Source organism: Onychomys torridus, chromosome 21, assembly GCF_903995425.1.
Source record: "Onychomys torridus chromosome 21, mOncTor1.1, whole genome shotgun sequence".
NCBI classification, from domain to species: domain Eukaryota; kingdom Metazoa; phylum Chordata; class Mammalia; order Rodentia; family Cricetidae; genus Onychomys; species Onychomys torridus.
In genome coordinates, this window is record NC_050463.1 from 4,141,351 (window position 1) to 4,169,263 (window position 27,913).

At 40.2% G+C, this 27,913-nt stretch overlaps 1 protein-coding gene across 3 annotated transcripts; it reads right to left on the bottom strand.

Moving 5' to 3' along the window:
- Positions 1 to 107: 107 nt before the first annotated feature.
- Positions 108 to 27,913, bottom strand: LOC118571371 (zinc finger protein 431-like). 3 transcript variants are annotated; one of them, XM_036170314.1, is made up of 5 exons: positions 24,236 to 25,600; positions 5,211 to 5,337; positions 4,950 to 5,010; positions 3,126 to 3,310; positions 108 to 488 (listed from the first exon to the last, which is right to left on the bottom strand). In XM_036170314.1, the coding sequence occupies exons 1-5, from the start codon at positions 24,266 to 24,268 to the stop codon at positions 451 to 453; spliced, it is 444 nt and encodes a 147-aa protein (XP_036026207.1). In that variant the 5' UTR covers positions 24,269 to 25,600; the 3' UTR covers positions 108 to 450. The 3 variants fall into 3 exon arrangements, with proteins under 3 accessions (XP_036026207.1, XP_036026206.1, XP_036026204.1); XM_036170313.1 differs by lacking the exons at positions 108 to 488; positions 24,236 to 25,600 and adding an exon at positions 27,796 to 27,913 and having other exon boundaries at positions 1,345 to 3,310; XM_036170311.1 differs by lacking the exon at positions 108 to 488 and having other exon boundaries at positions 1,345 to 3,310.

A 27,913-nucleotide genomic window follows, 5' to 3' on the forward strand; every position in this document is an offset into this window, starting at 1 on the left:
AAATCACCTTGTTGTCTTTTTTACAAAATTTAAAGCTTGATCATAAAGTTTATATTCATTCAAGGAATTCATGATTAATGAATTAGTCCTTCATGATTAATGTCCTCCTTATCTTCCTCAGTTTGATAATAGTCCATATTAATGACCAAAAAACCCAAAATTGAGTAAAGGTCTTTTCCTTGTTTATATGTCTTTTCAATATTGTTTTGGGCTCTGTCCACACATCACCTCAAATTTCTCTTCTGGAAACTAGGAGTTATAATCATATTCAATTTGCAAGCAATCTAATATTTGTGATTTTAATACTTGTGCTCCTCCTTTCTTTAAAAACATGATGCACTACCTAAATAGAAAGCAAAGCCTCCCATGGTTCCTGCCCCATAATTCTCACTCACCTCCTTCTATGAGGGTCATCCACCTCTTAACTTGTAGCTGATTTGCAGTTTTTGTTCAAGTGCTACTTTTCACCACTCTACAGGTGGGGGGACCTGGAAGATTGGAGCCAAGAATTGAGGACTAAAGTCTCATACAATAGCCAACTTTATTCCATGCCCCAGAAAATTTATACTTTGCAGGTTATAAAGGCCATATGAGTAGAGCTCTCCTGAGTTCAAACTGTATACAATGATTAAAAACAAGTCACATGGGACAAAAATGTTTTTTCCATACAAGTATATAAAGGACAGTTCAAACATTTCACTGAATAACAACATCAAACAATAATGAGTAATCTGAAGTCAACTCACACCTATCTGCTACACCTGGGAGGAGGACATAAATATTCCAAGAACAATAACTTCATGGTTTGAAGAAAATGAGGTCATGTTTGCTTGGAGTGTTAACATAAGCATTTAGAATTCTCAAATGACTCCTTTCCTAGAGGGTGTTCTGACAATAGACCAAAATTAAACTTATTTTATTTTAATTTTAAAGAAAAATGTAACATATACATTAAGAAAGCTCTTTTAAAAATATGGAGTCATACAAACACACATATGTGCATGCATCTGTATTTGCTCTACTCCATACCTGGTGCCCAAAGAAGCCTGAAGAGTACATCAGATCTCCACAACAGGCTTTATAAGTTGTTCTTAGCCATTTGATGTAGGTACTAGGAATCAAACTTGTCACCTTGATACACAAACACATCACTATGAAGCCTCAAACTTTCTTTTCTTATTCATTTACAAGACCTTACTTTAAAAGAGAAATAGTTTATTAAAAGTCCACAATTTCTACAAATTTAAAAATATTAAAATTTCTTTTAAAAAATGTCCAATCTCACTAAAAATCCAAAATCTTTTTTAAAAGTCTAAATCTTTTCAACTATTGCTCATGTAAAAAAAAAATCAAAATTAAATTAAATACCTTCTCCCTTCAAAAAAGAAGAAGCAGGGCAGTCACAATCTGAAAAAAGTGGAAACAAACACCCACAATATGAAGAATACCACATTCAATGACAGAAATCCACTCAAAATCTTCAGGGCTTCTCCAAAGGGCTTCAGTCATTTCTTGGGCTGAGCCCTCTGCAGCATATACAGCTTCTCTTCTAAGCTCTGACTGGTTCTGCTTCACCACTGCTGATGGTCTTGCTGGACACCCCATGGTTCTGGGATCTTCAAAATGATGGAGTCTTTGCCTAGTATAGAAAGCTTTTCCTCATTTATTAAGTTCATGGGATTATTCTCTAGTATGTCTTCTTTCATGATTTTGCAGATGACTGTTACGTGCAAAAGCTTTGCCACATTTATTACATTTATGGGGTTTCTCCCCAGTGTGATCTATTTCATGCATTTGAAGACTGTTGAGATCTGCAAAGGCTTTACCACATTTATTACATTCATAGGATTTTTCTCCAGTGTGACTTCTTTCATGTTTTTTACGATTACTGGAGTATGCAAAAGCTTTACCACATTTGTTACATTCAAAGGGTTTCTCTCCAGTATGAGTCCTTTCATGACTGTGAAGATGATATTTATGTGCAAATGCTTTACCACATTGATTACATTCATAGGGTTTCTCTCCAGTATGACTTCTTTTATGCTGTTGAAGATTACTAAGATATGCAAAGGCTTTTCCACATTGTTTACAATCATAGGGTTTCTCTCCTGTATGACTTCTTTCATGTTGGTGAAGATTACTACGGTATGCAAAGGCTTTACCACATTGATTACATACATAGGGTTTCTCTCCCGTATGCCTTCTTTCATGCCTTTGGAGATCACCACTACTTGCAAAGGCTTTACCACACTGACTACATTCATAGGGTTTCTCTCCAGTATGACTTCTTTTATGATGTTTAAGATTACTGGGATCTCCAAAGGCTTTGCCACATTGATGACATTCATAGGGTTTCTCTCCAGTATGACTTCTTTTATGTTGTTTCAGATTACTAGGATCTGCAAAGGCTTTACCACATTGATGACATTTATAGGGTTTCTCTCCATTATGACTTCTTTCATGACGGTGAAGACGACTTTTACGTGCAAAGGCTTTACCACATTGATTACATTCATAAGGTTTCTCTCCAGTATGACTTCTTTCATGCTTTTGAAGATCACCAGTACTTACAAAGGCTTTATCACATTGTTTACATTTATAGGGTTTCTCTCCAGTATGAATTCTTTGATGTATTTGAAGATGACTGGGACGTACAAAGGTTTTTCCACATTGATGACATTCATATTGTTTCTTTCTAGTATGAGTACTGGGTACTTGAAGATGACTGTGACATTCAAAGGGTTTCTCGCCTTTATTATATTCATAGGGTTTTATTTTCAAATGAGTTCTTTCGGGTAATTGTAAAGTAGAATGAAGTCTAAATGTTTTATCACATTGTTTACATTCACAGGGTGCTTCTTCATTATGGGTCCTTTTGTGTGTTTGAAGATTCTGATGATGGTTAAAACCTTTATTACATGGCTCTTGTTTATGGCATCCTTTTCCCATATGAATTTTTAAACATCTTTGAAGAGAACTGGAAGAACTCAGAGCTTTAAAACACTGATTGCATTCAAAACATTTTCCTTTAGTGTGAGTCACACTACATGTGCAACGTGAACCAGGACAGACAGAAGAATTTCCATATTCCTTGTACTTATAAGGCTTTTCTCCATGGTACTTACATTGATGTATTCCCAATGAAGTTGGAAATCCAACTAACTGTACACTTGTATCAGGATTACCATGTCTTCCCATAGTGGGAACTACTATATATCTTCTAATTTTTCTGGGAGAAAGATAGGTACATTTCTTCTTTCCATATCCCTTAGGATCACATGGCTTGTATCCAGAGTGACAGATGATATACCTATTAAAGGATTAATAACAAAAGGTTTTCACATTGTATTCACACAGTTTAACTTTTTGTTATTTATAGAGTTGTGGCATAGGGATTATGATCTCTCCACAATGATAACATTTTATTGTCATAAACTGCCCTTCTCACTAACTACTGTTAAGTCTCTTCAAGTATATGAGTAACACTGGCTTAATTAAGGGACAATTTACTTATAAAAGTTTTGGACATACTCTAATCCCCTAATCAATCTGAATGCCTTTACAATATTTGAAGGGAATGAAACTAAATGGATATAGTTCTACAAGATGGATGTCAGGGAGATATGATTAATATGGTGACATCTCTTTTTTTTAAAACCAAAATACTTAAGTTTATTGCAACAGGAGCACAAAAATCACATACTTACACCTGACAAAAGTATTCATATAATATTTCAAATAGTGTCTAAAACTTAGCATTACAATCTCAGTAGCTAATATAAATTACTATTTATTTTATGGAAACATTAACTCAAAAAAGTTAACATTGAGTTTTTCAACCACCTTTCATTTATTTGGTTATTGAGTACATATGAAAGGAGCTAAAAATCTAAAAATGTACAAAAATTAACTAAAACTGAACATCTTAAGAGTGCTTTAAATCAATCCTAAATTGTTTCCCCCCACTAATTGTTTACTAAGCTTATACTGAATGTAGCAAGACTAACATTTGTGATAATCTGCAGATACATCTTTCTGAAGATATACAACATTTCAAATATATATATTTGTTTTGTAGATTGGGTTTCTCTGTGTGGCCCTAGTTATCCTAAAACTCACTCTGTAGACCAGGCTGGCCTCCAACTCACAGATCTGCCTGCCTGTCTCCCAAGTGCTAGGATTAAAATAGTGTGCCACCACCACCCAACTAAGATAGGAGATTAGTGAGTGCTGAAGCTCTAAGTTTTTGTTTTGTTTTGTTTTTTTGTTTTTAAGATTTACTTTATTGGAGGCTGGAGAGATAGCTCAGCAGTTAAGAGCACTGGCTGCTCTTCCAGTTCAATTTCCAGCACTTGCATGGCAACTCACAACTGTCTATGACATCAGTTCCAGTTGATCTGACACCCTCACACCAATGTAAATTAAATATATAAGTAATATTTACTTTAGTATTTTATGTGTATGAGTGTCTTGCTTAAATGTACATTGTATGTACATCGCATGCATGCCTGGTATTCTTGAAGGTCAGCAGAGGATTTTGTATCAACTGGGCCTGCAGGCACAGATGGATGTAAGTTGCCATGCAGGTACTTCAAGTTAAATACAGGTTCTCTCACACAGGGAGAGGAGCAAATGATCAGGGAAGAGCCTTGCATCTTCCTTCACCACTGCTTGGGTTCCAAAGAGGCTGAGGTGACAACAATCACCATTATCACTTCTCCCTCTCTAATATGGTGATATCTTTTGGGGAGTTGTTTCCTTGTCTTGTTTTATAGTGGAACATCTTGTAAACACAGATTGGGTACCTCAAATTGTGGTGCTTGATGTTGTAGGAATTTAATAGTTATCACAAAGCTATAATTATTGACACTGTTGCTTGTCATTAAATATCAGGGCACATTAAAATTTCTTCAGAGGCATAAATATATCAGTTTGCACATGAAAATTACCTTCTATGTCTTCTAGAACTTTGACAATGTTCTTCAATGTTCTGGTCTTCCCATTTGTAGCCTAAAATATAGTAACAGGATTGTATGACATATTATTGCAATTTATGCAACATTTCAGTTATCTTCAGCCATTCTTAGAACCATGCCTGATTTATTTACTACATTCTTCCTCTATTACAGTCAAAATCATAGTGGAACACCAATCTCGAAGAAAGGCTTGTACCCTTAAGTCAAAAAGTGAAGGAAAACTCACATTCTCACCTATATCAGTGAGGTTCCAATAGGTTTCAAGCATCACATCTTTGTAGAGACTCTTCTGGGAAGAATCCAGCAAAGCCCATTCTTCATGGGTGAAGTTCACATGCACATCTTCATAGGTCACTGCAACCTAAAGTATCCCACACACATATGTAATAGAAATGGTGAGACTGAATGCATAGCAAATGTACACATCATTGGGAATATTTATATAACTCTGTGTACTCAACAAATTTATTTCAATTCACAGAATTTCAAATGCAATCACCAAGTCATTTTAGATGGAAACAGAAAAGACAGATTATGAGTCTCATTTCTGGGCCCTCTGAATAGCATATGGCATTGTAAGAGAAATGTTGACTTGCATATATAGAAGGACATGCAAACAGAGCAACAGTATTATATAAACATTAGTAAAATTGTATCAAAATTACTGACATCAAAAACAGTTGGACAATTGTGAGTGGTACAATCCCTGGGCTAGTGGCCCAAGTTTCTATAAGAAAGCAGGTTGAGCAAGCAATGATGAGCAAGTCAGTGAGCAGCACCCCTCCATGGCTTCTGCATCAGCTCCTGTCTCCAAGTTCCTTCACTGCTTGAGTTTCTACTCTTAGTGCTTCTGATGATGAACTATTAAATAAAACTATGAGTGAAATAAGCCTCCCCCAAAAAAGATGGACAAGATTGGCAGATGGTGCATCACCCTTAGCCCCAAAACTCAGAAAGTAGACACAAGTGAATCTCTGTATTAATGTCATGAATGCATACTATACTTGTGGAAAAAAAATGATACTTTCTGCCAAAGTTTAAAAGTGAACAAATGGTAAAGCTTAGCACAAAAGCAAAGACTTCACACGTATAAAAACTCATTCTATCAGCCAAAAATATAAAAAATAAAAATATCAGTGCAGAAAAATGGCTTATCAAGGAAAAGCAATTGCTTTTATTTTATTTTATATTATTTAATGTTGGAGTCTGTAATCATGGTAATGGTGTGGCTGTATGAGAAGAAAGGAGGTTGCTCAATTTCACCTCTGTGGTCAGAGTACAAATATTCTGAACAGGCCCCTCATTCTAAAGGTTCTATGTGCACCCTGATGAAACCACAAACCAGAGACAGTCTCAAATACATCTTCTTACTTAGAAGATTTTTCATTCAACCCACATTTTTGTGCAGGTCATAAGCTCACACTCAACCCATAATGCAAAAATCTATTTATTCTAACCCCAAAGATCCCCATATTTTGTAACAGTCCCAAAACTTCTCAAATGTAAAAATTTTCATCTGACACTCTAGACAGTCTCTTGACTGTGGTATCCTGTAAAATCAAAAAATAAATTATATCTAAGCATCACACAAGGTAAAAAAATACACATTTCCATTTCAAAGAAGTAAGGAATGACTGTACCAAGGCAAGACTGAAAACCTGCTGGGCAAACACCAAATCCTATAGCTCTGAATCAGACATCTGGAGCTTCAGTTTCAAAGGGCTTAGATGGCTCTTTCTCTTTGCAACTTTTCACACATCTTGCTCTCTCTTTTTATCTCCTTCAACTCTCTACAGGTAGCTATACATGGTACATGGTAGGTGCCTCAAAGCTTGTGCATTTCAACCTTTAGTGGCCTATAAATGCAATCTAGGCTTCATTTTCACACCTTCATATAATGAACTATCACAGTCTCCTCACAGGGACCTTGACTTTGTCGAACACATGGCTGTAACGTTACTGAACTGAAAACATAGAGGAAGAGTCCATGACTTTGAAATGTTACATCTTTCTTCTTTCAAAAAAAAATGGGACACATAGATATGTCTAAAAGGGGTTCTAGCTTTGGATTGACAATGCTGCATTAGAACAGGTCAGCAGCAAGTTCTGTATGAAGCTGGTTTCTGGGCATAGGAATCTTGTTGCCTTTTCCTTCCCAATTTAAATGCTGGTGGCTGGGAAGAAGCCCTGCAACATCTTTTCTTTTCTTTTGTACTTTATTTTCATCATGAGGTAAAAGTGTACCACCACAAGCATTCCATTTGACAAGTCATGTCATCTCTTCATTTGGATCTACTTGACAGGTGAATATTAATGACTTCCACTGGTTTTCCTTCTGGTCAGTGCCCACCATTCCCTTGATTTGTGCCCATCCTACTCACGCTCCAACAACAGGTTTCATTAATTTCTGCCCCTACTGTTGCTCTTTTATTCTTTGAGTCAGCATGAGTCATCAGTTATAACCAAGCAACAGACTACATGTTTTTTCAAGACTGTCCCAAACTCTTTAATTTAGCCTTACTCATTTTCACAGGACACAGGAAGAATACATACAGACAATATGCCAAAATAGTACAAAAAACAAATCTGCCTTAGTTACTGTTCGGCTGCTGTGAAAACAGACTATGAACAAAGGGGTCTGTTATAATTCCAGGTTTTAATTTGGAGATTGATTATACAGAGGATTAATCCATTATCATCATGAATGGGAACATCAAGGTAGGCACACATGGGGTGAGACTAACATCCTGATACATAGGTAGGAGGCAGAAAGACACACTCTTTTTGGCTTGGGCTTTTGAAACCTCAAAGCCCACGTAGACCTTAACAAACAAGACTCACCTATATTCATTCACAAGAGCATACTTCCTAATTTTACATGATTATTTTCACTAATTGGAGACCAAGCATTCAAAGACAGGAGCCTAAGGCTCAAGCAATATAAACCATGAAAAAAATATAACCTAAGTAGAAAGAGCACTAGAGGAAAAGAATGAAAGAAATTGAGGAAAAACAGGAAGTACAAACAAGGAGAGGGAGGAAGAAAGAAGGAAGAAGAGAAAAACAAAATGAAGAAAGTATTCACCTCAAAAGGGGAGAGCCAGTACTTCTTGAGGGGTTATAGGCTTTCTCAATATAACCTTCCCTACTCTATCTAAGAAGAGACTAAACAATATAAGATTTCAAAACTTCCTAAGTCCCTGTTTTCTCTCATTGCATGGCTTTTTCATGTGGTTCTGTCCCTATCCAATTCTCTCAGAGAATCTGGGAAACCTGAGATCAGGTAGGAGCAATGAAGGCAATCTTTTGATGTCCCTAAGTGTGACTGTTGTAGATGACACTGTCTGGGGGGGTGCATTTCCAACTGGGAAGATGTGCAACCCAAGGCTGCTAAGGGTTTAAATTCAGTTTAATTACTTTAGCAAGTTGGATTTTGAAGGTCTTAAATTCTAGCCAACATGGAGAGCCACAAATTTGTCTGATCATAATCCAGACCATACTCAAATCTGTCTAATCTCAAGCTGGATGATACTCAACTAGGATAAAATGGGGCCAAGAAACATCTTGTGTCTGGGGCCTGAAGAGAAGTTGAAACAACTGGATGACAATGTTTGGCTTCTACAGTTATAATGTGTATGGAAAGACACATGGATAGACTCAACTGTCTCTGCTTGAGGCCATGCAATTTGTTCCTCTATTCCTTTGATTTTGGGGACCTATCTGCCTAGTCCATATGCACCATCTCCTAATATATTCATGCTAATCTAATTAAAGTGCCTTTTAAAAGAAATGGTGTAACTGCACATTGAATCTTTGAGGAGTATGGATCCCACTGGGACTTGTGACTGATGGAAGATGGGCTTACCTTAGCAGGGAGCTGGACTACCCTTGAGTAGAAAGGAACCCTGTGGTTTGCTGCCATCTTGGCTATAATGTCAATTATGAAAATTCAGAATTTGAGGTATAGATTCAACAAAAGTCCAATAAGAAGTCTAATAATGTATGCCATCAGCAACAGAAAAGTGATGGCAAAAGATCATCATAAATGAAAAATGATCAACATAAGATTGAATAAACAGCACACACAGTGACACCATCTGACTTCAAAACTTCACATACAACTACCATAAAGATTGTACTGTCTGGGCAAGAATAAAAGATCAACAGAACAGGAGTGCAAACAGACAGAAGAACACAATTAAAATATAGCCAGTTTTGAAAAATGAGACCAGGAAATACATTAAGTATGGCTTTACTAAGAGATTACTGGAACACTGTGGCATCACATGCAAATATATTAGTAACACCAATGTTACAATCTGGACAAAGTAACTCCAAAGGGATCCTACAATTGCTTGTTAAGTGGCAAGTACAGAAGAAGTTTGAGAAGATACTAGAGAAAACTAGGACTCTACAAATTAGTAAATCTGCTTTCCATGGAGACAGTAAAAGCAGCTGAGGTGTGCTCACTACATTGTAAAGTCAACAATAAGTATGTTTCCACACAAGGGCTCCTCCTCCCCATGCACAGGAAGGAAGTGAGGACAGGAACTCAAACAGGGCAGGATCATGGAGGCAGGATCTGATGCACAGGCCACAGAAGGTACTGCTTACTGGCTTACACCTCATTGCTTGCTCAGCCTGCTTTCTTATGGAATCCAGGACCACCATCCCAAGGATGGCATGATCCACAATGGGCTGGGCCCTCCCCATTAATGACTAATTAAGAAAATGCCCTGCAGGCTTGCCTTCAGCTAGATGTTATGGAGACATTTTCTCAATTGAGGCTCCCTCTTTTCAGATGACTGTAGCTTTTGTCAAGTTGACATAAAACTCTCTAGCACACTGATGGTTCACCTTCACTGGATTAAATGGGAACCTGGATTAGTGACTTCTGAAGTGGGAAGAACAGAAAGAAGCTGCTGTACGGTAAAAGGGTCAGCCAAAGAAACCCACCCTGGCCCTGAAACCAGAGCTAATGAAAGAAACCCACCATGGCCCTGAAACCAGAGCCAGTGAAAGACAATTTAGCCCTGAACCCAGAACCTAAGAAACATACCCTGACCCTGTAACCAGAGCCAAAGAAACATTCTTTGGCCCTAGAACCAGAGCCAGTGAAAGAAATATGTTCTGGACCTGAAACTAGAGCCAAAAAGATAAAAAGGACCAGTGAAAGAAATGCAGTTTGGCCATGAAACAAGTCAGCTCTGCCCCTGACCAAAAAAACCAACCAATCCCTGAGCAGGAAAACCAACCAATCCCTGAGCATGAATTCTAGCACCCTGGTTCTGAACCCAAAGACAGTGAAAGAAACACTTTAGCCCTGAACCCAAAGCCAAAGAAACACACTTTTGCCCTAGAACCAGAGCTAGTTAATATGCCCTGGCCCTGAAATCAGAGCCAAAAAAGCTAAAAAGGACCAGTGAAAGAAATACAGTTTGTCCCGGAAACCAGAGACATCTCTGCCCCTGACCAACAAAACAAACAAATTCCCAAGCAGAAAATCTTCTCTCTGGAGAAACTCGTCCCCTAAGAATCCCCATATAAGCCCCTCTGCCTGTTCAGTTGTTAGCTGTCCTTTCCCACGCTGGCAGAGGCAGCTACTCTCCTGGACTCCTCCTTCCCAAGTGAATCTTTCATGAAGGAGTTTTGAGTGAAGATCTTTTGCCAGTGTGAAGCAGAACCTTTGCTGAGATGTTCCCTTAGGAGAGCTGAGCAGAAAAAAAATGAAGAACCTTTGCTGAGATGTTCTCTTAGGGAAGGGGTGAGCAGAAAAAAAGCCACAACTTTTCATCAGAGCCATAAGAGATTGCTATATGTCTGCAGGAGTTTCCCTTTTAATAGAGTGAAGCAGAAGAAGCAACATTTTGAGCCAGAGATGAGAAGAAACAGTGCTCTGCTGGGAAGCCCCCTTAGGAGGTGTGGAACAAAGCTCAGCTGTAAAGGCTCTCTCTAGGAGAGGAGCAGGGTTGTTACTTCCTATGGCAAGACCATCCCCCACTGCACCCTAGCTTCAGGTACAGCCTGACTTCCTAATAAGTTGGGGTACCTTTCCCTCTAGAGCTGTCTTATCACAGCTCCACCCTCCAGAGATGTCCCGTTGCAACCCCAAGTATAGTTTGACTTCCCAACAAGTCAGGATACCTTTCTCTTCAGAGCTGTAACACTCACATTTGGGTGTCAAAGCCCAGTATATACTCCCTTGGTGCCTGTGCTCTCCCCGTGAGGTCTGAGCCACACTGGGATCTTATCCCTTATCTCCAGTCCATCTGTGAACTCACCTTCCAGCTCACCAGCTCCCAGCATTCCATCCAACAGCAGCAATTACATTGGTTCCCCTTTTGGTCAGTGTAAACATTTCCCCTGGGTCAGGGGAAGTGTCTGTTGGGGGTTCAGCACCCCCCTAGTACACTTGGAAGGGAAAGTACCCCCAGGAATGGTCTCTAAGGCAATAGCTGGCCCTCTTCAGCTACAGCCCACCACCCTTGGAGCAGCAATCAGGCAGTTTCCTTGGGCCAAATTGGGTTATAACATTCCCTCCTGTCCTCTCCTTCCGTCTTCCCTTGGAGCTCCCCATAATTTCATAGCTTCTCCAGGCCCTCATGCCTTTTGTGGCTCCTTTGCCAGCCCTTACCTCTAAATGAGACCTTCCCCCTAGAGCTCCATTTTCTCTTGCCTTCTATCTCTGTGGAAGCCCTGGTACCAGGTACCCAAGTCTCTCCACTGGCTTAGCCAGGCTATGCTTGACCCCCATTGAGTTGAGTGACAACCCTCTGAATGGCTTGGATCGCATTGGGTCATCCCTGAGTCCAGGGGACATCCACAACTGCAGGTTGCAATGACCTTTTCCTTCACCTCTCTCATCAGTGGGAACTCAGCATTCCATACCCTCCCACTCCACCTTGGGATGCCTCCTAGAAAATCTAAAGCCTTTACACCTCACACCCAATTTGAAAGGCCCAAAACTTGTATGCTTTTGCAATAATATTTGGCCTCAAATCCCTTAGTTAAACAATCTAAATGGCCACATAACAGCACACTAGATTCTGATATTATTTGGGACCTTTACAACTACTGTGAGCAATTGGGGAAATGGAAAGAGACCCTCTATGTTAAAGCTTTCTCTGACTTTCACTCCAAGCCTCTCTGTGCCTCCTGTTCCCCCACCCAGCTCCTGCTAGCTATGACATCAGAATAAGATGAATCTATTATCTTTGATCCAGCTAAGGAGCCTCCCATCTATAGACCAAGCTCACAGCTCCCTTTCCTCTGGTCCCTTCAGTTTCCCTTTCTCCCTCCTCAGTGACAGGTCACCCAGCACATCAACTCCCACTGGCACCTACTTTCAACCTACCAACAGCCCCTAGTCCTCCTGCTACTCATTCCCACTCTTCTTTGGGACCTCCTTACCTCCCTGATCAAAACCAGCCCCAGTTCTCCCTTGTGAGAGGTTGCTGGGGTAGATGGTTTAGTCAGGGTACATGTCCCCTTCTTGTTATCTGAACTCTCCCAAGTAGAAAAAGGATTAGGTCCTATATTGCCAATTCTTTCACTTTTATTAAAGAATTCCAGTACATTATCCAATTCTATGACCTTACCTTTTATGATATTTATATGATTCTTGCCAAGAATCTCCTCCCAGAAGAGCATAGGTGAGTCTGGGATCAGGCTAGGGCCTATGTAGATGAATTCCAAATGGATAATACCTACCTAGTTGGGGTTGTGACAGTCTCTGATCAGGACTCTCTTAACATTTCAAATCTTCTTCCCCAACCCTGAATACTCCCTATCCCACTCATTCATTGAGATCCTAGAAGAGTCATTAGCATATCCTATACATATGCAGGAAGGAGCACAACCTCAGGCCAGTATACATGGTATACAGATGGCAGCTTCTTTCATATATGAAGGAGCATGTAAAGCAGGATACGCTATTTTCTCAGACACCATAGTGGTTGAAGCATGGGCCCTTTGAGCCCACACCAAAAATCAGCAGGCTGAATTAATAGCTGTAACCCGTGCCTATCAATTAGCAAAGGGACAATCCCCAAACCCATATAAAGACTCCAAGTATGCTTTCCATATTCTCTTGTCACATGCAGCTATCTGAAAAGGATGGGGTATACAATAGCATGTATCACAGCCACCCATCAGGTACACTCAAAATATAGAGGGTACACATCCCACACTCTCAACCTCGAGGTATAGACACAGTAGAAGTGGGCCAAAGCTCCTCAAATGTTCTTATGTCCTCAATGTCACCTTTTTTTGATGATATTGACCCCACTTCCCTGTCACACCTTCTGTTTCAGACCTTAACTACTTCATATCAGCTATTGAATAGCGCTCAGCCTGACCTCTTTGGAGGATGCTGGCTGTATGTCTTTCCAGGGTCAAACTCTCATCCCCCACTTTGTGGCCTCACCCATTATCCTATTACCTTACCACTTGTTAATTGCTCCAAGCCGAATGTCACTACCACCCCTTATCTCTTTCACATTCCTCTCTTTGGTATTATAGACTGCTTTAACTTCTCAGGAACACACCTTGTGGGCAGTCTGGATTCTGCAGACTGCAATAATACCATTACCCTTGGTATTATCACACAGGCCCTATATTCAAACATTCACAATGCCTCTACTCTGTGGTACTTAAGTTTATCACTGCTTGCCTGGTAGGTGATCTGAGATTTGTGCCCTGGTAGTCCTGTTTCCTAACTTAGGAGTGGTATCTGGTGAAAAACCACTGCCAATTCCCTTCACCAAATTCATAGCAGCATGGTATGACAAACAAGCAATCCAAGTAATACCCTTTCTAGCAGCCCTGGGCATAACTGCAGGTGTAGTTACTGGAACAGCAGGACTACTTTGTAGCTAATTACCACTGGTTTTCCTCACAGTTCATTCAAGGTTTCCAACCAATAGCTCAGACTATCCTTACCTGTCAGGGACAAATAGACTCACTGGGCAACATACTACTACAAAATTGGAGAGGAATGCATTTATTAACAGCAGAGAGAGATAGTCTTTGTCTCTTTCTGGGGGAATAATGTTTCTATGTCAACCAATTATGTGTAGTGGAAGATAAGATCCAACAACTCCAAATGGATCTTCAAAAACAGAAGCAGCTTGATACCTCTGGCCAGTGGAACACTGATAGTCAGATATGGAACTGGATGCTATCTTTCTTAACCACTCTTCTCTTCTTTTTCTTAGTCCTACTAACTGTGTCCTGCCTTATAAACCTCTTGTCTGGATTTCTTCAATAAGAGATGCAAAAGATTTCTAACCAGTTACTATTACAGGATTACCAGCCCCTAGCTGATGGAGTCTGCAAGATTATGCAGTACATTACAGCTGATATTTAGAAGGTCAACCAACCAGAAATGTACATTTTTGATGGAGGACAAAACTCATAAGCAGGACATGAGGATTACTGCCTTTTGATAGATGGCTGCTTTTTACTGTAAATTTCTCATTTGATGCCATGGCTTTCAGCACTGTAACAGCTTTGGAGCTTATCCCACAACCTTAGCAGTGTATTCCTCATTTGTCAGGCAGAATTATTCCTGTATACTAATAGAAGGATGACTTCTACCCACACCATATAATTCTGGTGAGAAAAATATGTCACATGGTCAAATCTTTGTTCCTCACTCCAATAAAAACTTAGAGGTCTGTTGTCCATAATTATCTTTATGGCAGGACAATTTGGCCAGATGAGGTGTTTATGCAGAAAGATGACAAACAGGACTTTCACAGATAGGCTCAAGGACAGAATTTCAGCATCTATTGAATCAAAACCCTTTGAGATAATTATAATAGAGTTGTCCTGAAAGAACCCCACCTGTAGAAATGGGAAGTGCAACTCAGCTATTCCTGCTTTGACCTCAGAAGGCTATTAACACTTTTGCCTCAGTTTATTGATGCAAGATTTTAGCATAGGAGTCTAACTGTTTATGTTTTAGCCCTGAGATCTGTGTGATTAACACATAGAGGTCACTAACTGATAGACCAGCTCTGGAGAGAGCTAACTTTCTCACACAGTCACCATAGAAATGAAAGCCACAGACAGACAGAGTGGCTGGGAGGTGTCAGGTTTCAGATTTTGTACAAAGTAGTTATAGGCCCTCTCTTTGTCTAAGCACTTTGGGTAAAAGGGGTTTTTTGTTGTTGTTGTTTGTTTGTTTGTTTTTTAGATCTGAAAGGTTCTTTACTGCCAGTTAACACTTGGCAAATATGCTGATATGAATCAAATGCTGCACACTTCCCCTACAGTTTACATAGGTTGCCATGGTTACACTAACACTGCTGCAATTCCCAGCATGTGGTAAGTTGAGCAGTGTCTGTTGCCTTTTTCCTCTTTCACATTTTATCAATCACAAACTTTTAGTTTATACATTTAGTCACATTTAGGAATGTAAAATAGTATACAAATTCCCTTTTCCCTTCTTAGATTTCTTTATTGGTTTAGTTTCTCTTCTTTGTGACCTCTTCCCCTTTAAGAGTTAGCTGGAACTTCTTACAGCCAAACCTGCCAGAGCCACAACAAATAGCTCCTGACAAGTTATTGCTTTGTATTACTCTTAATCTGTTTTATGACCTGGGGGGGGGGGGAGCATTGTAACCTTGCTATTGCCAAAGAATTGGTGTTGTATGTGTATATAAACTGGAAACATTTGAAACTAGAGGCAGAACAATAAAGAGAAATCATTGGAACACCATGCTTGTGAGTTTTCCCATAAACCCACAGAGTAGAAATATCCTAAGTTCCTTTCACTTTGCTGTGGCTTCTGATCTGAACCCTGGAGGTGGCCTTGCAGAGCTGGACTCCATGGCCACCTGAGCCAGAAACCTGCAGCACCTGGATACATCCTGAGGTTGAAGATCAAATTTGTCTTAAGAACCTCGATGCCCCAATTTGGCACAAACTCTAATTGTTCTTAACAATAAAAACCTGGAGACAGATATTGTGGTAAATGCTGAGAGATCAAAGAAGTAAAGGAACAGCCACAGACAGCTCTTACCTCTCCAATTCCTCAGACCAAAAAGGGCCAAGCTCTGGTCTCCACCCACCTTATATTCCATTCTCTGCCCAGCCATATCACTTCCTGTCTCCTTTCTATAGAGACCTCCAGACATCTATGGTTAACTAATGGCTAGCTCCACCCTCTGATCTTCAGGAAAGCTTTGTTAGAGCATAAACAAAATATCACCACATTTGCTCCTTTTGTCTAAAATTAAAAAAGGTTATAACTAAAATAAGAAAAACTATACACAATGATTACAATAACTATATACAATATATACAGTCAGGAATTACATTAGGGTTGGGGATTCAGCTCAGTGGTAGAGTGCTTGCCTAGCAAGCACAAGGCCCTGGGTTCGATCTTCAGTTAAAAAAAATAAGAATTACATTAATAAAATCTAGTCTATAAACATTTGACAAATTCAGAGAAAATACTTCATCATCTATTCTATCTTGGTGTGTCCAAAAGGTTGTACCCAATTCACTTTCTATTCTAACTGGCATTACCAAAACTATTTTTTAATGTCTCTCAATGCTATACACTTTACACCTCTTTAGTGAGTTTCTTTTTGCAATTTATTAACAAGGAAAACTATAACTGTCTAGTCTTCAACTCCGTCAAAGATCTGAGAAGGAAATAATATTACCCAAGTAAACAGGAAGTAGAAGCAAGCAACTTCCAAAAAATGTGAGAAATGACAGAAACAGTTGACTGCATGGACAGTCACCCAAGGTTACTCTGAAATATTGGGGCATCTATTGTTTGCCCAAAAGCCTACATATCTGACAGACTTTTCTGTGAAGCAGGATATTCTGAAGGGCTGTCCTACCTTGTTGTGGTAAAGTTCAGCAGTCACTTTGTTTTGTGTCCTGCTTGTCCAATTTGGACAGCATACTGTCAGGAGTTGAGTCAAGGTCATTTTCTTGCCAGTGGCTAACTTTTGCCACAAAAAAGTAAATTCTGTATAGAGTTTCTTTGATGCCTATCATCTTCTCTGAAGTAGATTGGTGCCACCAGGAGAAGACATGTCTCAGTATAATAAAAAAATAATAATCTATGTTATTAAAACATCTTAAATGCTATATTCTGTAGCTCTCTGAAGTATTTGAAGATGACCTGTCTATCTAAAATGTATGTTTGACCTTGAAAATATAGTTAATATGACTACAAGTTGTTCTAATAACTACTTACTTGCATCTCTTTGTATCCTAATTAGTTGGAAATAATAACTTTCAAGGACTAGAAATTTGCATTACATTGTTAAATGGGTTGTATAGGTACAATACCTTAAACAAGAGTAAATGTATGTACTGTATGTTCTGACAAAAATAACCCCAAATTTGTGTCAATATATAGAGATCCATATCAATACAAAATATTTAAAACAAGTAGTTGCTTTTTAAAAGCAGATTCAATAATCTACCTTTTTTTTTTTCTTTTTTCTTTTTTCTTTTTTTTTTTTTTTTTGGTTTTTCAAGACAGGGTTTCTCTGTTTCTCTGTGTAGCTTTGCGCCTTTCCTTGAACTAGCTTTGTAGACCAGGCTGGCCTCAAACTCACAGAGATCCACCTGGCTCTTGTCTCCTGAGTGCTGGGATTAAAGGTGTGCGCCACCACTGCCAAGCTAGTCTACCCTTTTATTCCATCATTACTATATCCCTTTTTTCTTTTTTTCCTTTTTTTTCCAAAACAAGAACCCTGAATCTAATCTCTCTCTCTCTCTCTCTCTCTCTCTCTCTCTCTCTCTCTCTCTCTTTTTTTAGCCATTACCAATAACAACTTGTAACCAACCACCCTAAACAATAACAAATATCCATTGAAACACCAAAAATAACCCTTCCCAGCTCTTGGCCATGCGGGCAACCAGTTCTTAAAAATTACTTCCTAGCTGGGCAATGGTGGCGCACGCCTGTAATCCCAGCACTCGGGAGGCAGAGGTAGGTGGATCTCTGTGAGTTCCAGGCCAGCCTTGTCTACAGAGCTAGTCCAGGACAGGCTCCGAAGCTACAGAGAAACCCTGTCTCGAAAAACAAACAAACAAAAATACTTCCTGCTGTCTGGGGGTAACAGCATCCTTAGGGGATCCTAAAAAAAGCTGGGATAATAATCAGGTCCTGGGAGAATCAGCTGTTATCATTTGTTGTCAAGTCTCAGTGTAATGGCAAAGTGCAGGGTTTGTCTCAAGTTCTGGATAGAGTAGTCTGTGAGGCTGGACCATCTTAGCTAGCCACTTTGAGATTGTCCTGAGCAGTTTGTAGTCCAAAGCCAACCTTGGGATGATATTTGTCATCTTAGGGGCAATACCACAATCTGGGTGGAATCATCATTGTGAGGCCCCATCATCCTTTTGGAGACTTCAAAAGTCTGTCAGGTGTGGTCATGGTTCACTGTAGAAAAGTTAAACATTTTAAATGTCATATGCAGCAGATCTCAAAGAGACTAAAGGATCAATATTTGTTTCATATGTCCAGAGTACAAAAACTTAATTCCTAGTTCCCTGATACTCAAACCTGAAATCATGTACAGGAAGCTAGATGAGGCCTTTTTCTGGAATTAGCTAGTACTCTATATGACCATTAATATCATGACAAAAAGATTTAAAATATATATTAATCTTATAAAAATTGAGATAATATTTATACCTTAAGAAAAGTTTTACAGAATCAAAATAAGGGCTGGAGAGATGGCTCAGTGGTTAAGAGCACTGACTGTTGTTCCAGAGGTCCTGTTTTTCATACATGGTGACTTGAGTATTGTACACATGTGGAAGTCAGAGTAGTTGTGAAGAGTCAGTTTTTCATCAAGTGGTTCCTGGGGATTGAACTTAAGTGGTCAGGCTCAGAAGCAAGCACTTTACCCACTTGCAGGTATTCTTTTGTTCATTGGTTATGACATCATTTGTTGTTTTGGTATCAGGGACAAGGCTTCCTCATATAGACCTGACTGATCAGGAGCACTATGCAAACACTAGGTTGAACTTGCTTCCAACCTTCTGCCTCTGCCTTCTGAGTCCTGGTAGTACATTTGTGCACCACCACACACAGCTACTTTTGCTTTGGAAGGACATTTTATCAAGTAGCTCAGGTTGGCCTCAAGTTCAGTAATATCTGACTTTAGCCTTGCATTTTTTCCCTACCTAGCTACACCTTCCAGGTGTTGATATTTAAATAGTAAACACTGATGCTGGGCACAGTCACATACATTTTTAACATTAGCACTAGGGAAGCAGAGGCAAACCTGCACTACATAGTAAGTTCCAGGGAAACAAGCAAGAGTTAGTAAGACCAGTCCTGAAGAAAAATACACTGATAATATTTTCAGGCTTGTTTCTCAAATATTTAATTACATATATGTATCATGCCTGTGTATATGTGTCCTTGTGCACATGGATCACAATGTGGGTGAGTTTGTCACCCATATTGTTACAGCCCTTACCTGGGTTATTGGGGACTATGAGGGTCCAGCCCCTTGATAGCCCCCTCCCTGAGTCCGGGAAGAATCTACAACCAGCTGATAATTAATCTTTGAAGAAAAGAAATGAATCTATATACATGAAACTCCTTAGTCCATACACTTTATTATTCTGTCAACTCTCTCTCTACAAGCTTATACTCTGCTCTCATGTCTAGCTCCTTTCTTGCTCAGTTTCTCTTTACATTTATCTGTTGTCCCCTCCAGGTTCTATCTTAATTTCTTCATCTTAGTTCTGCCCCTTTTAGGTTCTCATCCATCTAGGTCTTATCAGCTCCTCTCCCATTTCTTTTCTCTCTCATCTTGTTCTTCCTCATCTTGTTCTTCCCCATCTGGTTCTTACTCACCTTCCATCTCGTTCTTCTAGTACTCTCTTCTAGTCCTTCAATCTAGTTCGTCCCCATCTCAGTTTGTTCCTCTCCAGTTCTTACCCATCTAGTTCTTCCATTCTCTTTTCTCTTCTCCATATCCCTTGCCCTGGAAGTCCTGGTATATACACACTTACAAGTGGTAATCCCTTGGCAGTGCAAAGCCACGCTTTCAGGGTCAAATGGAGGGGTGATAAGAACCAAATAGAGAGGCAATAACCATTAATTATCATTTGCAACCCCAAAGGGAAGTGGCTAATGGGAAAATGAATTAACAAAAGGCCAAATTCGGGTAATATCTAAGAAGAGGGATCTTATGTGCTCAACTGTAGTCTTAAATGTGATTGGTAGAAAATGTTAAGAATCTAGCAATCTGTAAGTTGCTAGGTCAATGGGAAAAAATAAAATTGTCTTCTTTTTTCCTGTGGCTCGTATCTGTTCAAACTATCGCCATTTTTCTGCAGGGTGGGGCAAAGTGTGCTCGGATGCTAGGCAACCTGTGTAGAGCTAGATGCCTCTGGTGATAGTTAAAGGGAGATCTGGAACTAGAGGTAAGATTTGAAAAAGGAGGTACTTAAGCTTAATTGGCACATCTGCCAGGCCTTCTCAAAGAGGTAGCCTGGATGCGTTAAGTCTGTTCTTAGAGAGTACAGAGGTATCTCTGATAAGTTACTTTCCTCCATCTGGGGATGGACCTGGCCGGATGCTGCTAATGATGATAATTACAGGGAGGCTTGAACTGGGGTTCTGGCTGAACATAGCTGTCAGTGCAGAAGGTTATCTAAATATTCCTAGAAGTGGTTAGGTAAGGAGTTAGGGGTCTATAAAGTTAGTGAGGCTGTAAGAAAGGAGGGTCTGAGCTAAAGTGTGTAAAGCTATTACTTAACGTCCACCTGACCAAGGTGGTGTGTCCTTGTGGAATTTACCTTAAATCAGGAGACTAGCATGTGGACTGTTATTACATGTTAGTCCTTGAAACTGGCTAAGGGAGATAGCTGATTCCAGAGGAAACCTTTCCTGAGGTTGTTCTCCAAATATCTGAAATGTGTACGTCCAGAGAGAGATCAGTCCACACTGTCAGCCCTTCTTAGGAAAAAAATCAACTGGAAAAACTATGAAGGCACACATGATTTTCATAACAGAATACAGCTGATATGTAACAAGGCAAATAACACCAAAAGCCCCTTGGAATTTGGCTTCCTCTGGAGGAATTCCTTGATCCCTCCAGGTATCGACTTTGCCATAACCAACTGAATTCTTATGATATATTCCTGTGGCCTGCAGCACTGGGTGTCCTCCAATAAGACTGCAATGCCTGTAGGTCAGTAAAGGACATGGAGAAGGGAAGAAGCACTCAGGGATGGTTTCAGGGAACAGCATCTGCTTTACTGCACATGAGCAACTACTTACATAGTGGAAGCCTATGGACTATGATTGATTAGCACATGACCTTAGATTGAAAAGTCAGCACTGTCATACAACACACCAGGACCTCTATGCAGAAGTAGCTCATAAAAGGAGATGTGAAGAGTAGACACCTCAGCAGGACTGCTACTAGCTACTCATACTACTTCAATGTTCACACTTCCGGGAATATTCACGGTGGACCATGCTTGTTACTTAGAGGCACAGTGTACAAGGTAGGCTGACTGCCAGGATACACCTGCATTTTCTCCTACAGTAACCCCTCTGTATTTTACTTTCCTGAGTACAGAGTTTCATTATCAAAGACTAGGATATGCCAATCAATATTACTAACTAAAAAGACAATAGCATATGCAGGTCAAGTAAAAAGAGCGTTACTGACAACTAGGCTGATGACAGTTCCTTCAGCTCCCTTACTGGAATTAAATTCCTTTAATTACATATCTCTCATTGTCTGAAAATGGCCCTGAAGCATAGTGAGGAATTTGATAATCTATTTAATCTTAAATTCCCTCCATTTCCTGACTGATGAGGACTTACGAGCAGTTATGAAAATTCTAACATTACAACCTAGGAAAGCTAGGTCACAGTAGGTGTTAATTTCTGCCACAGCAGCAGCCTGCCTCTGCTGCCAAAGGAGTTATGTCAGCACCTGTCACCAGGTGCCTCTCCACCATAAGCTATGCAACCAATGTGTACCCTTTCAAAGTGCCCAGCAGAGTACAGCTTGTGTAAGACAAACTGCTAAATGGTCTTATTAATAAGAAGCCTGGAGCCAGATATTAGGGTGAAAAACTGAGAGAAAAGGGGAATAGGACAAGCCACAGCTAACCTCACCTCACCAACTCCTCAGCTTCCAAAGAGACCTACTTCCTGCCTACCCATGCTCACTTCCTCTCTCTGCCCAGCTACATTATTTCCTCTTCCTGCCCAGCTCTGTCACTTCCTGTCTGTCTGTACAGACCTCTGGACCTTTATGGTTAACTAGTGTTGAAATTTAAGATGTGTACCACCATGCCTGGCTGTTCCCAGTGTGGCCTTGAACTCACAGTGATCTTGACAGATCTCTGTCTCCTGAATGCTAGGATTAAAGGCATGTGCTACCATTGCCTGACTTCTAAGTTTAATATAATGGCTGGCTTTTTCCTCTGATCCTCAGGTAACCTTTATTAGGGTGCACAATACATTGGGGGACACAACATATCACCACAAACTTGCTCTCTTATCTCTCGGCTCTCTTCTTCCTCCTTCCTCTTTTTCTCTTTTGCCTTTTCTTTCCTCTCTTCTTCCAAGTCTCAAATATTTTGGACTGGTACAGACTTTCATAGAAATGTAAGGTTATATTTCTTACAACATACTGTATACATGATTCAACTCTGGTTTAGGATATACTTTATCTATATGTTAAAAGTTTAAGGTTATAAAGGTCTATTCAGAGTAACAAAAGCCAATTTAGAAATTTACACCTAGGTACTTATGTCTTTGCCAAGTCTTCAACACCAAACTTCTACAGAATTTAGATTAAGTTGCATCATATATTTGATAAATAAGATATATTCTATAATGGGATGTCTGGTCCCCCAGAAGGTCCTTTTCCCAGGGCTTGGCATTTTGGCAGGGGCCCCAATGGCTTGTCAAGGACAGTGCTAGCCTCTGGGCTACCTCAGTCTCTGCTCACAGGCCCCACCCCAACTCACAAGCCCCTTTTCTCCTGTTCCCATTTGGCCCTGGGGATCTTTCCCCACCTCTTTGCCTCCTCAGGAGACAGGCTTACCAGTTTGGAACAAACTTGTTCCACTTTCACCCACGGAATGGCTATTTTGGTTTCTTTACTGAGCCCATTATCTAATGATTTAAAATTTTTATTTTGATACGAGAAGAACTTCAATTCAAAATCATTATTTTTAAGCCTAAACTTAACAGGGACGGAACATAAAGTCCTATTCTTTAAAAAGCTACTAACTTATTGTAAACAACTAAGGATCCTTCAGGAATGGAATATAAAGTACTAGTCTTATGAAAGCTGCTAACTTATTGTAGACTGTGAAGAAATGCAAGTTAATGGTCAGTCATCTTATAAATGATAAAATTCTTTAATTATAGTCATGCTAAGTACTAGTATGGTTAATTACAGGGATAAGCCTTATTTAGCCCCCTTGTATGTTTTCAAAGTTAAGCTTAAAACAAGTAACTAGAAACAAGCACAGTCTATTCAGATATGCCTAATAAATAGACATTCTCAAATGCTTCAGAAAACTGCCAAATATGGCGCTTAAAATGTTTAACAAATTTTTTGTATGATAGCCATGTCAGCTCCTGGCAGCACCGCTGTCTCCTCCAAAGAAGATGGACAGACCCAGAAGAACCTCCACCTGGAGCTTGCTTTAAATGTGGCAACACTGGCCACTGGGGGGGAAAAATGCCTTTCACCTCAACTGCTGCCAAGATCCTGTCCAATCCTGTCCTGGACAATCAGGACACTGGAGAATGGACTGCCCCACTTTGCCTAGGCAAGGTAGGCTGGTCACCCTACCTCCACGTTCCTACTCCACGGGAAAGTCTGTCGGATCTTCTGGGTCTGGCAGCCAAAGACTGGTGCTGCCATGAAAGCTCTGCCCCCAGTGACCATGGAGGGCCCTGGGGTCGCTGTCTAGGCAGCCAATAAGCCGCCACTTTTAACAGATGTGGAAGCTGCTTGGTCTGCACTTCTGCTTACTCAGGTGAAATTTATCCTCAGAACTCTGGTGTTGGATGACTAGACTAGTCATAGCTTTGTCAGCTTAACAACCGCAACCCAGTCATCAGCTGCCTTCTCCGTTAACTTTGTGTGTAAAACTCAGGCCACAGGTCTCTGTCTGCTAGAGCCACTACTCACAATTTACCTCGTTACCAGACTCAGAAAAGAGATAAACTCACAAAACAGATTCCAATGTAACGTTTTACTCTTCCTTTATTTAAAAGAACTCACTCTATAATGATTGCCCGCAGTCATCAACCACATGTGTCTCCTGGTGAACTCGATAGAAGAAGGTGTTTTCAGGTGTAAAGTTTATGTAAAGATATGAAAGCTTAAGATGTGAAGATCTAAGAAAATGTTTTAGGGTCTAAGGTGTTTAAATTAAAGTTATAAAGGCCTGAGGATGAAAAAACTTAAGTGGTGAGAAAAAGAAAGTGACTTAAGGTGTATAAAAATGAAACATGTTTCAGATTTCTTTCTCTCACTGCTCTGTTGTATTAAGACTCCAAAAGTCCTTAGTCTTAACATTAGTCATTGGAATTCTGATAAGCTATCGATCTAGCTCTGGCAAAGCACCACTATTATCATAGTCACAGGCTTAAGATTTTAAATTCCCTTTGGTCGTCTTTTAAGTATAGACTTAAAAATGTTTTTCATTGTGCTAAAAACATCTGTCTCGTCTATACACACTCAGTCTTCTGGTTAGAGGAAAGAGTGTTCATGCTTCTAAGCAGAATCATTTCTGGGTCCCCTATGACTCAAAGGCACGAGTCTACTGCCTTATCTACAATGTGGATTCCAGTACAGATTACAAACAGTGGGAATGCTAATATGTCCAAACCTTATCTCTTTGTGTAAATTCAAAAAACTCTTGAAAGCTCCAGGGAGTCGGCTTGGATCTACCTCAAACAGGTCAAATGAACTCCACATAAGTACTGTCAATCAACAGCCTAAGTGTCCCCCCTACTGCCTGTTCCTGAGGGCAGAATCGCTCCTACCTTTCCCTAGTCTTACAACTCCCTTCCCTCAATTACTAGAACTTAAGAAAAACATTTCCCCCTAAAACTTTTTAACTTTATTTTCTGCCAGCATTCTGCCAGATCCCCTCAAAATCTGCATCCCAGACAGCTTCAAAGTGGCTAGCCCCAAGTGGTCCAACCTCACAAACTGCTTCAACCAGGCCCACACTTTCCTAGCACCAGACAGTACCACAGAGCCTGGACAGTGAGTGAAACAGCCAACTATCCCAGGACTTGGCCAGCATCTCAGCTTTCTCAGGTCTCCCCTATATGCCAATGCCCCCAGACAACAGGAAGCCATCTTGAGAACACAGCGCCCTCATTCCCACCTCACCAGCTAAGCCTTCCTGTTTCCTCACCTTTTTATAAAAAACAAAAGGGAGGAATGTTAGCTTCTGCTGCAGCAGCAGCCTGTCTCTGTCACCAAAGTAGTTACATCCTCAACTTTCCACTGTCAGATATATGACAGATGGACCCTTTAAAAGTGCCCACCAGGGCACAGTGCACTCTCGTCTCATGGCTCTTTTGCCTCCTCCTTCCTCTCTTGGCTTTCTTGCCCATTGTTTCCTCTCTTGCCTCTTATTCTTTTCTTGCCTCTTGCTTCTCTCTTCTTCTTGTCTGTCTGTCTCTCTCATATCTCCACTACAAGAGGGCCTTTCATGCTTTCACTCCCCCCTACCCCAATAAACCTCTTGCACTAACTTTGTGGCATGTTTGCTGAGTAGCAAACTTTGGCGTGGCCTGCCAGAAGGTACCCAGTACACCTTTTATTTAAATTTAGCATTACAGCAGGAAAATGGAATTCATTTACCAATTCTTTCTCAGTCGCATGAGTTTCACTCACTATTTCTAGTGCTATTCAGCAAAACCAAAATATCTAATACCTAATTATGCACTATCTACTCTATTTAAATCTCTAGAAGGTGAGATGACATTGAACAGTACTTGCACATTATCTTGAGAAGAATATTTGAATCCAGACTAAAAATGGCTACTCATTTCTACCTGAACTTGGAAAAAAGAAGGTAGAGTCACATGCTAATGGTAATCACATAATGGCTGGACAGTTATTGACAGCTCGTGAATGGGTGCGAGTTGCATGTAGTACTACTGTCACAACTTGTAAACAACTGCTAAAAGGACCAGAAAGCAGAAGGTCATGGTAGGCTGAAGACGACTTTCCCTTCCAAGGTGACACTGCTGGAGTCATGTCTCTTCACATTCCATCACAGGGAGCATCTGGCAATTTCAAAGCATAAGCTTATGTTTATTTACACCATCTTACTTGTTAACATAAAAATAATCATGATAACTACAATCAAGAATTCTATTGCTCTTTTTGAGGGTGCATCAAGTGGGTTCTATTTGACTGCCAAGTTTACATCATTAGAAAAGTAAAGTTAAGTAAAACCATTTCCCATGGTACTGGCTCAGCTTCAGAATACTGCAGTGCCTTCAAACAAGGCTCAGCCATCAAGTCTGTGTTCTACTGTTGCAGAGGACCTGAGTCTGGTTCCCAACACACAGGATGGTTAGCTCACATGCCTATAACTCCAACAGATATGACCCTTCTTTTGGCCTCTGAGAGAATTCAGCATGCAGAAACACACATTCAGGCATATACATAACAAACATAAACTAAATAATAAAGCTTAATAGAAATTGAAATAAAACCATGGAGAAAGAGCCACACAATATTAAAAAGAAGCATGCTATGAACACAGTACATTTACTTGAGATCTAGAAGGCAACTTTTTTTCTTATGATACTTTATTTAAATGTTGCATAAAGGTTATAAATATAGCCAGGTATGGTAGCTTATGCCTTTAATCCTAAACCTCAGGAGGCAGAGGCAGATGGACCTGTGACTTCCAGGCCAGCTAGGACTACACAGTGAGACCTAGTCTCAAAATTTTAAAAATTGTATGTAAGTAATGGAGGTGACAGACAAATTCTTTGTTCTAGAGAGACTACTCTTTGAATGTAATTTCTGAAGACTATTAGTATATCATGCTATTTTTCTCATATAAATGATCCTCATAATTATTTGAGTGCTTTTATAATGATAAAAGAATCAACTTTTAAATGTTTGAAAAAGTAATTCTGTTGTTTTAAAAGTACAGAGATTTCATACTTGGATTTTTTACTGGAGAGATGTCTCAGCTGTTAAGAGTACATATTGCTTTTGCAGGGATTTTAAATTTAATTCCACAACCTACATCAGGCAGAGAGAATGTACCACAAAAAAAGTACACAGATATAACTTTAAGGTTTTTTTGTGATGGTCTCTCATTATGCAGCACTAGCTGGCCTACAACTCACTATGTACTGTTTAGGAAAGAAAAAAGAGATCAACAAAACATATCTACATGCAAATGTGTTAATGACACAGACTTTATGCCCTGCACAGAATTAACTTCAGAAGTATCCTACACCTGAATGTTCAGGGCCAAGGGAAGAACTTATAGAAGACACTAGAGAAACCAGGGCTCTATGAGTTAGCAAATCTGCCTTTCCTGGCCACAGTGAAAACAGCGCAATGCACCCTCTCTGCATGGTGACATCACAATAAGGAAATAACCACCCACAATCCACCCATGCTCGTGTTCTCTGCAGGCACAGCCCACAGATAGAAGATACTCCGGGGCCACAGGTCCCGGGAGTTGCAAGGACAGCAAGGACCTCATGTGCCTAATGGGGCGCCGCAGCGGGCTGCTCCCACACCGGCTCCCGCGGCTCCTCCCTCAAAGGGGACAGCGGCCCCTCACTCACCATGGCGGGTTCCATGCTCCTCCCTCTCTCCTCACAGCTCCATGCGCCAGTAACAGCTCAGCACACAAAGCAAGACGAGCTTCCTTCATCTGCAGCGCCTGCAGCATGGGACCGGAAG